Consider the following 12409-nt stretch of genomic DNA (forward strand, 5'->3'; position numbering starts at 1 on the left):
TTCGTTCTTCAGGATGGCATAAGGGGAAAGGTCACTGGTATTACTGATAGTCTTGTAAAACCCAAATGAGCCTGAATTCCTTGCTTTGAACGGAGTGTGTAGTCATCTGCTAAGACAAAAGAAGGAAAAGAAAGAATATCCTACAATAACACTAAGAGCAAAATTTGAGACTATATACAGAAATCCCTTTCTGCTTTATAAAGAAAGAGCCATGTAAGGAAAAAAGGACAGAAACATAATTTTAAGCCAAAGAAACTGACTGCAGCTGAGGAACTGTTGCTGTGCCCCCTCCACTGTCTGTTTCCCTTCCATCTTCCTCATGAATTTCACTTTCAGTTTCTTCCATGTTACCACATGATGTGCAGACTGCTAACATACAGAAAATCCCAGCCTGTGAAACCCCTCTTTGCCTGTATCTAGAGCACTCCTTTACACAGAAATATGAAGGGAGCAAGTTGTAACGCTGGAAAAATCATGCAATGCACAAAAAATCAGAACAACCAAGACACAATAATCCTACAATATGACATTTTCAGAACAGCATGAATGGTATATATATGGTGTTTACATCATTATATTGTTTTTCTGTAACATACACTTCCCTTTATGCACAAACAGCAAAGAAAAAAATGGAGTTATGTATAAAAAAATAAAAGGTTATTGAGTATGACACATTACCCCTACTATGAATTGTCCTTCTCGTACCACTCAATATCCCAGTATGTAGAGGAACTCTATGCCCAACTTACACTATGTTCTACATATGTTCTGCTGATACTGCTAAACAGAGGACTGCTTTAGACAGCGCATTTCACTGTTTGTAGTGTTCAAACAGCGGGCCAGCCATGATGGGCACACTAACTTCCACCTTAACGTATCCCAAGTAATCACCATTTTCTTCTCTAGGTGAGTTTGAAGAGTTGGTCAGTTAAGATAAGACAGTCTCCTAGAGATTTATGTTTTTCTTTCTGATATAAAACTCACACATTCCCATGCTAGAATAGAAGTATAGCACCAGGTAGATCCATATTTTAGTTTTACCTTGTATGTTTCATACACCAAATCCTGTTTAAACTGGCAACAGAGTGCCCACCTTTCTCAGTCTGACATTTGACCCCTTCTGCATACTTGCATGAGCTGGGACATCACTGCAAACATATAGGCATTAACCGATCTCTCACATTTCTTCTCCCTTACAAACCAGAAGATGGAAATTGTTCATGTTTTTCTAAGACATCTTCCATAACTAATTATTAACTCCATTATTCTGAAAACACTGGATGCTTTTTATTTGCATGACAGTTAAAATGCCTCCAAAAAGAAGTGCTGCACACTATCTATAGCAGGAAAAGGTACAAATTACTCTCCAGTTGACACCAGTTTATCTAGAACTTTTAAAAGCTTCACCTCAAATCTTCAGTACAACTGTGATCACAGCACAGCTACAACACAGTATCAAACACCACCTCTTCAAGAAGAATTGATAACACCACCTCATTTTAATCAAACCTTTTTAAACAAACACAGTCACACATTCAATGGAGGATGTGCCTAACATGGGAAGTCTACCTCAAATAAAGTGGTTTCTGATTTGTGAAACTCCAAGAAAAAAAAAACAAAACTCTTAAGAAAAAATGTGTAACTGTTAACAGAATAAAGCTCTGTGTGTTTGTGTTTGCGTGTGCACACAAAAAACACACACATGCCCATACACTTTAAAACATTTCTGGTTTAAAATGACATTTATAATGACCCTAAAGGTAGAAGTTCAGAATCTGCAGACAAATTACATGCAGAAATGTGATAATCACTTTTTTCCCTGTTCCCTCTGAAATGCAGGCATGTAAGAGTTGAGAAGAAACAGTGTATATTCCTGCTAACCACAGAAGTATAGGCCATTCCAGGGGGAGCAATAAACCACAAGTGGAAATCTTAGAAAGACGATGCTCTCGTGTTTGCATGAAATATTTTTAATAATATATAAATTACAGTACTTTGTAGTAATAAAATCACCATAATTCCATCAAGAAGTAGCTTTACAGCACTGGGATTATATAAGTATCATATGAAAGAACGCTGCTTTGTTTTATAATTTGGCTTATCCTGATTTTCTTTGATTTGCTTTCTCCTTACTGTATATAACATCTGCAATGTGGACATAATTTGGTACAAGACAAAAATTCACAAATACCAGCGAGTATGATAAAACTCAAGTTAGTTGCACAGGTAGACACTAAATGCAATCAAACAATGCTTAGTCACAGTTGTTCAGCATATTCTTTTAACAAAAAGAGCTACAGGCAATATGAAAAGACATGCTTTCTCCACTTCTTCCCTAAATTCACACTAGTGCTGACACTAAGCATTGCTATCCCATGCAACCCTCTATGTGCTGGGCTGCAGAGGGACTATTCTCCATTACTGCATTGCGAACAAGCAGTTCAAGCTGGTCAAACTCACAAGCAAAAAGAATCTGAGGAATGCAGCCTAGCCAAGGGAAGAGTATTTTGCTCTGGCAGAGCCCTGAGTGGAGTGGAAGGAGGAGGGGAGGAAGAGGGGAGGAGGAGGCAGACAAGGGAGAGACAAAAAGGACAGGATGAGAAGCGGGAGAGGACTACCAGCACAGTCTGAGTATTTTCTTTAAAATATCTTGTAAAGAAAATGAAGTATTCTTGAAATGTTCAAAACACGACAATCTCTCTTTTTCTCTTCTATCGCTCCCTTATCTTCAAATAAGGAGACTGCTCTTCAGCAGAAGAAAACAAGTATTCATTGAAGAATATGGATATAAAGAGCCAGAAAAAGACCTGGTTCCTTCCCTGCTCAACTCCAGTGAACAGCGAAGTCAGGATAGCCATTCTCAAAAAAAACCAACCCTTTGCTGTCCTTAGACTTTTCTCACTTCAGTTCTTAACTTCACAACGACAGATTTGCAGTGCAAGCAAATACTGCTTGCCTGTTTAAGAAAAAAGTCTTTCAAGCACCTGCCAATAAATACCAAAGCATCAGATTTGCTGACTTTAGCATCATGCCTCACCAACATCCAGATGAAGCAAGATGCCACTCAGTCCACAACACTGCATGTAACACAAATGCAAACTCAAGAGGCTCTTGTTAAGCACACACCAACAATGAAGGAGATCAGTTTCCAATCAACACACAGAAGCTTTAAGGAAATAGGACAGCAAATCTGAAACACCTCCCTGCATGCAGAAACACACACTCTTTCAGATCTTTTGGTGCTTGAAAGATCACTTATCCGCTTGAAAGATCACTTATAGGGGGGAGGGAGAGGGCAGGGAGAGAAAGAAAAGAAAGTCTACCATTTTAGACCATAAAAAATTGTAGTAACTCTCACTGGAATGCAAGCAATATTTGTCTGCTAAAACTGTATATTTGCATCCTATTTTTTGCTAGAAAAATATGACAGATGTTTCCAAGATTTGCCAGCTCATTTTCCAGACTCGCTGCACAAACAGAAAACCAGGCTCTCACTATCATCTCTATGCCTTCCAGACACAGGGCTTCGAGACAGGAATATATCCTACCCCAAAATTTATTGAGGCCACTTCTGTTGGGATGCTTGCAAGGAATCAGTTTGATTTAGAAAGTAGATTGCCATTATTGCTCCTCTGCCCCATCCTCTCTTTCAATCTATACTTTCCTAAAAAGATGGCCTTCTCCTTATAATTTTGCAATAGTCTCGTGGCTCTTTAAAAACTCATAAACTAGTTAAAAACATATGAGCAGTTGAGCATCACACTTCACCTTGACAAGAAACAGGCCCCCGTTCAACTTTCAGTGCAGCTTATCGTTAAACATCCAAAAAATTCAGCCATCTTTGGTTCAAAGGCGTATAGACTGCAAAGCCAAATCACTCAACAGCTCAGCACCACTTGTCATCCTGTCTCAAACATAGCTCTGATTGCAAGTGCTTGGGAAACAACTTGTTTCCTTCCTTAGTCTGGCACAGCTCGGCCAAAAAGCCTGGTCACTATTCACATGCCTTTCAGTTTTCACCAACCTGCAGGTACCTTCAAGAGCATAGTGCCTCCCCAGCCACAAAAATAAAACTGAAGGGTGACTTTGGACCAAACTGAGCCTTCGAAAATGCCAAGAAAGACAGTATTTTTTAAAATGAGCGCCTGTTTCATGATTTTATTCTTTGTCTTATTACAAAATGCTTTATAAACAATTAAATAAAGCAGAAACATTCTCCTGTTATATTGCAAGGAAGACATGATTCTGTAGAGCAAATACATGACAGTTTCTTGAAGAGCTGACCCAAATCTAAGAATAGCTAGAAACAAACATTTGCACATGCAAGTGTTCGTATACGCACATCTCAAGAAGAGAATTCACATACAAACAGCTGCCCTGTCAACTAGACTGGATATGTTCAATACAACACGCACAGGCCACTGAAGTTACTGCAAAGATAAACTTGAAGCATTACAGAAAAAGGTAAAATTATCACTTTCTTTTCAAATTACCTATCTGTAGTATCAGCTGCTTCGTTTTACCTATTTAGATGTTTGTATTCAAAAAGAGAAGCATCCTCTAATTTCACAGCTAATGTCTGGAAGTGAAAATTTAATTTGCCTTTTTACCAAATACCCATTAATGCTTCAGGAGCACTTTTATTTCTCACTGGATGTTCCCAAAGTCATCACAACATAATTCACATTATTTCTGGATGTCGCTGTTAAAGTCTCCTTTTCAAATAGCAAACCAACCATCAGAACAGTTTTTTTTCCTAGATTTTTTAAACCACTCCAATGCCATCAAGTCTTTACATACAAAACATGCAAACTGTGAAAAACACAGTAATGTAGAAGAGTGTGGACACCTTTCTAACGTATTTCTTGTCTGTGCTAAATAGAATCAAGATGATCTACAAGAAGCAATAAAAAGCTAGACTGTGCTCTTATGCCACACAGTTTTAGCAGCGTCAAAATCGTGAGGACGCCTCACCAGCCACAGTCCATTCAGGGACCAGATGCGGCTCCACAGTGATGACAACGTCGGTGGGCAGGGGCTTCATCCTCCGACTTCAGCATTTTTGCATACCAGCCACAAAGCTGCCTATCTTGCAGGAGTCAACAAAACAACTATTCGCAAAGCCAGATACACAGTTTAGTCCTAATGCAGTTACTGAACTGCTTTTTATATTCTTCAAGTTCCAATTGTGCTGACAAAGAAATTACAGTAATAAATAATCAAGTCAATATAGCTGAGTTGCTGTCCCTTTTCTTATCCTCACCAAAGACATGTAGAAAAGTAATACTTTTACTTAAAACGCTGAGCAAGGAAAAAAGCGATACAAGCCCTTGCTTCTCTTTGCTCTTTCATTCCTGTACAAAAAAACAGATCTTCATTTTCTTATGAAGTCAACATTCCACAGCTGCCCTTTTATATTCTCATTTTAGCAGGGTAAGAGACAAAAAGCAATAAAAGGCTCCCAGGCAAATAATCTTAAGACCTCATACAAAACATGTTCCTTTTGAAGGACAGAACAGAAAGCCTTATGCTAACTCATTACACAGTATCATCACTTCCCAACTACGCACACCAGAAGTAACAACCATATACCTAAAAAAAACCACATACACAAACTATGGGCTCCCAAAAAGCCCAGGAAAGGCAATGAATATGTCCCGCTTGGTTCCCTGAAGCTTTGGATCTGATGTTTAATTTAGGCTACTTGATTTCATTATTCAACAAGCAGAGACATACATATTTTTGCACCTTCTTAGCAATTTTTCTCTTGCGCCTTGCAGGCTGCTTTTCCTACCTGGTCTCGCAGTTGTTGAACTGAAGTCTGAAGGTTGAGAATTTGGTTAAAGAGAGGACTCTGCAGCACTGATTTTAATAAGCTCAGCTTTTCCTCATTTGCAATGTCACCTCGATCCCGAAGTTTTGCCTGTAAGCGCTCCATGGCCTGGAGGGCCCGATGTGTATCTGTAGTGATAACCATTCCTAGTCAGCAGCAGTTCAGAAACAAGACACATACAAGCAGGTAACAGGTTTAAACATATCCCTCCTTACTGCTCGAACTACAGAGGACTTTAATGGTTCAGTTCTGAATAAAAATCCAAGCCCAAACACATCTAATGAATTAGGAAGTCAGAGGCAGAGCACAAAGCAGAAGCCGGTGAAAATTACATTTTTCTCCATCTAGAACTGTGTTACAAAAGTGAAACAGGCTTTATTAAAATTTAGTTATGGGAACTGTGGCTACAGGCCATTTTAAATATGTAGTGACAAAACCAGCCACAACAGAAAACATTTGCCTTTTTCATACAAACTTTTTATTTCTATTAAAGGTTAAAACAATGAAATCAAGACAAAAGGCTAAGAATTGAAACACTAAGCAAATGAGGGTGCACCTTTTGTTTTCAGACACAAAATACAAAAACTCAAATTTATGTCACGTATTTCTAAGCACAGCAGATATTTTTTTACAAAACCTCTCTCATACAAATGTCCTGAATCTATTATGCACACTTGATTTGGCCACAAAAATATAGCAATACAAATAAAAAAGGTTACCAATTGTTTCCAACATGTTTTCTGCTTCTCAGATTCTATTCCAATAACCGGAAGTGGCAGCAAATACAGTACTTTCCTGAAAAACAACAGAAAGGGAAAAGGGTCACATTTAGAGAAGCACTAAGCCCTGAAGAAGAAAAAAAGGCTTGATTTCTGCAAACAAGAAACAGACCTGCAAAATTACAATCCACAAAAAAACCCACGTCTCCTTGGATAATTAAAATAACCTCTGATGTGACCATATTCTGAGTCACTTCGGAGCTTAAAGCCTACCTGAAAATTGCTTTTAGGAATATACTTTGTAATATTTTTGCATTGCATGACAAAGCTGCTGCTGCATACTGTTGCACAACATCGCTTTAATCAGAAGCTATGAATCATAGCTGTCACTGATACTTTACAGTTTCATTACTTTCCTTTACAGTGATTCATAAAAAACATTCCCTGCGGGATCAGTTTTCAAGTTCTATGTTGACAATTTCAGGTGCATGAACCATAGTATGTTTTTTCAAAGTCACCTTTCATAAAGAAATGTAATGTAAGTCAGAAGGTCTTCATGCTACACAGACTTGCAAGACTCTCACGATACAGCCTCCACAATTAACAGCTATTGGAACCGAAACTCAGATCTGTACGGCAGCTGGATTTTTGCCAGCATGGTTTTCTAGGCAGCAAATTCTACACTGGGAGGAAGAAATTCTGAAATGGCTTTGTTTATTCTTTTTTATTGCTTTTGGGGGTTTGACTTGTGGTGGTGGTGGTGTTCGCCATGGTTTATTATTTTTCCCAACTGTGTCTGCAACTGCTTAGAATTTTGTAGTAGCAGAATATGTTGATGGAGATGGATAGATGAGAAGTAAGGAGTTCAAGTATCACTACAGGTTTATGAACTCAGCTGTGCATTTTGTCATCTTTAACAACGGTGCCTTTGTTTTCTGGATAATAAGAAAGCAGTTCAGTACAGTATTCCAACTTGAATCCACTAACCTTACCAATATGCAGGGAGCTGTGATGCCTAAATGCTCAGGAAAAAAAGAGTTTTTCTTGAAACTTTGGAGAAAAATAGGGCAAGGAATGGTGTTGACAGATCTCTGGGTAAGACAGCCTAACTAAAATTCAACAGGACCATTACTTATAACAGAACCCGAGCAAGACAAGCATGAATCAATCCTCGCAATAAAAGCAAGAAAACAGCTGTTAGATGGAGGCACTTAGAAGGAACACAAGCCAGGATGAACATTTTGACAAGCCTGTATTATTTGCGGTTTCTGCAGAAATCCCAAATCAAATGAGTTAAAAATGATTTCAAGTTCCATTGCCAAGACTTCCCTAGTTTACATATGTCTGAGGTGTCATAACAGTTTATTGTATTGCATTTGAATTTTCCAATACATTGGTATAGAATTGCCGATCATCCTCTTTACAACAGTGTACCACTTAGGGAGAGGCACTCAAATCCTCTGAATCTGAATTTGTCAAAGTAACCTTATTCCATGATCCAAATTACGCATATCAGTAAAAAATAAGCCTTCATTAATGTTTTCTCACTTGCCAAGGCAAATCCCAGCACCTGATTACCAAATCTGAAACCCAAACCAAATACCTTGTGTTTTCACCTTGTGTTCTGACCTCGTCACCCCATTAAGCAAGACAAAAAAATGTCTGTTTTACATGGGAAGAGCTAGATGAGATCATTTAAATATTATGAAGGAAGGTGGCTTCCCCAAACCTTATCACTCATGACTTTTCCTTCTAGATGAACAAATCATGAACACTTCCTCCATTCAGAGTCCCTATTTACAAACAGAGGTATTTATGTCAGGTTTGCAGGTGTTTTTCTCAGTGGCAATGCCAACCAAAGCAGTTCTTTCCTGTTTCACTGTTCCAGTTCTTCTTCCACAGCTACTCATGGGGCTGTGTTGTGGAGGCAACCAGAGAACTGTGCAGGAAAAAATAAAATAGAGTATTTTTCAGCTATTTCAGTGCCACAGTCCTGTTTATCACAGTACTATATGCACAAGCACATGGCACTGTATGTTTATTTCTCATCTTCCAAGAAAACTGATCAGGAAAAATACTGGGTTACCATTGTGACTTAGCTCCCCAAGAATCTCAAGAAGAGGTGCAACTGCAAAAACTCTGTATTTTTCAGAGTAGTTGGATATTGCTTTCTGTTATGATCCAACTTGTCTAAAATCTCATTCTTGGTGTGCTGTGAAAGTCGTGTGTTACAAGTGTCACCACTATGTTTGTGAAATCCCAGAGGTACAAACTCTGATGATTTATGATGGAAGCTTTCTAAAGTGCACACATGTTCTAAACGCGCTCTGTAGATGGAGATGATCCTATCTAATTTGAAATGAAAAGTCCTTACCTCTCCTAAGACACTTGTTAAATACTTTCTATTTACATCACACTTCAGAGGTAGAAATACTGGTCTAGAGCTGTCTTAGCATTAGCAAACCCATTTTTAAGTCTCAGTTTAATTCTCCTTATTTTTGTTTCTACTAGCAGGGAATCCCTCCTCAGCTGACCAGCTTAATGCTTTTGTTGACTGCAGCACTACGCAGAAGCAAGATCAGAACTGCTGTCAGGATGTTCTCCTTCAGGACGCTTCCTCTGACGCAGAAGCAACACATTGAGGCACACCAGCATTTCTACATGTCGCAGTTCAAGATGACCAGTCTGCTCTGGCCGCACTCTGAAATGGTGAAAAGCCACGTGACTGTGCTCCTGCTGTGCCACAGCCATGCGAACAAGTGGGATCTGTCAGCACCAGCTTAGTAGCACATTAACATAGCCGAAATACATGTGAAGCAAGCACGCATCTGTCCAAAATGCAGGACAGAGACATTCCCATACGTAACCACTGCCCACTACAGCTGCAGTCCTGGTCTGTAAACCCACTTGCTCTCCAGCATTTTAACAATAATGCACAGGGGAGAAATATGGAAGCATGCATGATTATTTGCTGAAAGGCACAAATCTATAATTTGTTATAATGAATATTTTTATAACGCCCTCACAGACTTCTAGATGCGCAAATGGGAAGTTATTTCTGATTCTCTCATTTTGCAGACTCTTAGCAGTCTATATCACAGGAGTCTGAAGCCAAAACCGGCTCTTCTATACATGATACAAATACTGTTCACATCTCAAAGAGCTTACTAGCTTAGCTCAAAGTAGATTTAACTATTTTTGTATTTCAGTGCTAAAGTTCATTAAACTCTTCACAGTAATAGGAACACAGACTGTCTAAGACTTTTTTTATTGGCAACCTGAAGAAATACAGCTAAGTGAATAACAAGCTAAATTCACTTTCAAGTTTTTAAAGGCACAGGTACGTGAAAGATGTGACTTAAAAAAATAAAAAAGCACCTTCTCCTTTTCCCCTTGTTTTATAACAGGAATGTAGAAGGCACAAGTAATCTTAGACAAGTACACGATGAGAAACATGCCATCTTCTACTTAGCATGCAAAAAAGTTAAAGATGATCTCTTTCAAACCTGCACTCCTGAAATTTGGTTCTTCCCATGCTAACAAACAAAAATGTGTTGTCTCCACTCTTTATGCTGCCCTTTTTCCACAAGTTTGGTTGCCAGCACACAGCTGGCATGCTGCAGCTCTGGTTTCTTTCTGACCACTCCTAAAACACTAAAATACACAGGTGTCAGAATTTTAAAAAACATACACAAAATTTAGGTTAAGCACCTCCTTTTCACTGCAACCATGCAAGCCACTTAGCTAAACAGCCAAACAATTCATGAGAAGGGAAAGATGACCCACTTCCACTGTTCACTCTTTCACACCTGATCATGTAGCTCCCACACGGAACCTTACTGTGTTTCACTGACAGATACTCCATCTACTATTTCTTAAAGCCATTTCAGATAATACCCTGGAAACTAATGCTCATGGTAGTGGATTAGCAAACATGCAATGCCAAAGATAGAAAACACAGTAATAGGCTTTGCTCTGTATCTCCTGCATTACTTGAAGTGCCCTGAGGACACAGAGGAAATGCATATCCTAAGAGTGGTCTCCAGGACTAAACTTAAGCTAGGAGTTGCCTCAGAATAGAAAAAAACCACTAAGTGTTTCAATTAAGCAGCACAGTAATCACAACTTGCATTTTATAGCTGTTATAAAGAGTATTTCAAAACTTCTAAACTAAATTTCAACACCTGGGCCTGGACTTGGCTAGGCTAGAGATATCCTTCCATACCTAATTTTTATCCCTTGTCATTTCACACCCCTACTTTCTGGCTATCACTCAAACAGGCATGTTACTTTAGCACTGTGTGGTGCAGGAATGGAAACGCAACAACACAGGGCATGGAAGACAACTAATTGCTGTTAAATCTTCTGCTTTGCTTGCGATTTCCACCAGCTCTTCTGTTTCGCCCAGTTACCTCCTGCACACTGGGTACCATCTCTGGGAAGAAAATTAAGGTCATGCCCAGACTCCTTATGGGGAGTCTTCTCAGTATAAAGGCAGCTGAAACCATTCACAGTAAATTGAAAGATCTTTTCTATGTATCCTTCCACTGTCACAAAGACAATTTTGCTGTTGCACACAGCACTTTCTAGGATTACAAGCAATGTTACAAGGACTTGACATCTGTAGCCTGACTCATACAGCCTTCACTAATCGTGACAAAAGCGATACACATACTGGAGAATGCAGCAAAAGCGTGGGGAAACAAATGCAAGACTGCAGTGACCAGCAGGTAAAGGAGGATAAACAAAAAGTGGAAAGGAAGAAAGACGAGGAAAAAAGGCTAGCCTTCCCATTTACTGATAGGATGTCAGCTCGCCAAATTAACATCAACCACTTGGTTTCATCAGCCATGAGACCCTGGACTGCATGCTTCTGCATGACAGAAGAGAGAACCGATTCAAATTAAGGATTTAATACGAGCAAGATGAACGTGGACTGCTCCACAAGGAACAAAGCAAATTTCCACTGACTACCTGGAATGTAACAGGCAGGCACCAGAAGCCTGAAATTTACATTTAAAAGCTATGCTAATGAGAAATTGTTCTGAAACATTCAAAGCAGAACGAAAAAGGCAGTCCGGAAGCTAACACACAGCCTGTACTAAGGCTATAAGTAGTTTTGTAGTACTTTTTTTGTAGTGTTTTGTAGTATTTTGAACATTGAGATATTTTTAAGCTTCTGTACACATCACAGTAATGTATTAAGGTTATTGCCAATGCTTCGGGATGAACAAGCAATCTGTTTGCTTCTGTTTAATTAATAATATTCTGTAACACAGTAAAGAGCCTGACATGAGCATAATACCCACGTTAGCTGATGTGCAAGTTATAATTGCAACTTGGAAATGGGCCCAAACTATACTTAATGCTTTCACCTACTGATAAACATGTGTGATACAGGTCATTCAAAAGCAAAGGTTATTGCAAAAACCTCATAGTAGGGGAACTTTTGCTGGTGGGGCTTTTTAGAGGTTTCATTGGTTAAGAAAACTAACGATCATCTGTTTACCAAACAAACAAACAAAAACACACACACAAAAAATCAAACAAAAACAAAACAAACAAAATCTTTCAGTAAATATTTTAAATTGAGATGAATTAGAATCACTTTATTCTAATTTTTGAAATACAGGATTAGCTTCAGAAACTGAAAAGTAACATTTTCATACATGCAGAATATAAGTGACACTACATACACTGAATGTACGAAACTCAGGCACGGTATTGTCTCTTTATGTTTTCAGCATATGCAATCAACTATCATATTCATTAAACTCAGTGAAATTCGATGAAACGTCATTCCTACAGCAGTTGCACTTCTTAATGTACAATGCATTCTTCACAGAAGTGACAACAG

The 12409-nt window shown here is 38.7% G+C and overlaps 1 protein-coding gene across 38 annotated transcripts in view; it reads right to left on the reverse strand.

Moving 5' to 3' along the window:
- Positions 1-12409, reverse strand: part of MPDZ (multiple PDZ domain crumbs cell polarity complex component) — a 102629-nt gene that overhangs the window by 87733 nt on the left and 2487 nt on the right. For all 38 annotated transcript variants that reach the window (XM_065046131.1, XM_065046126.1, XM_065046124.1 and 35 more), the window contains exons 2-3: positions 6553-6628; positions 5795-5961 (exon numbers count right to left, since the gene is read on the reverse strand). In XM_065046131.1, the coding sequence (XP_064902203.1) occupies positions 5795-5961; positions 6553-6568 (183 nt within the window). In that variant the 5' untranslated portion in view covers positions 6569-6628. The remainder of the gene's footprint in view (positions 1-5794; positions 5962-6552; positions 6629-12409) is intronic.

Source organism: Columba livia, chromosome Z (genome assembly GCF_036013475.1).
Source record: "Columba livia isolate bColLiv1 breed racing homer chromosome Z, bColLiv1.pat.W.v2, whole genome shotgun sequence".
Classification (NCBI taxonomy): domain Eukaryota; kingdom Metazoa; phylum Chordata; class Aves; order Columbiformes; family Columbidae; genus Columba; species Columba livia.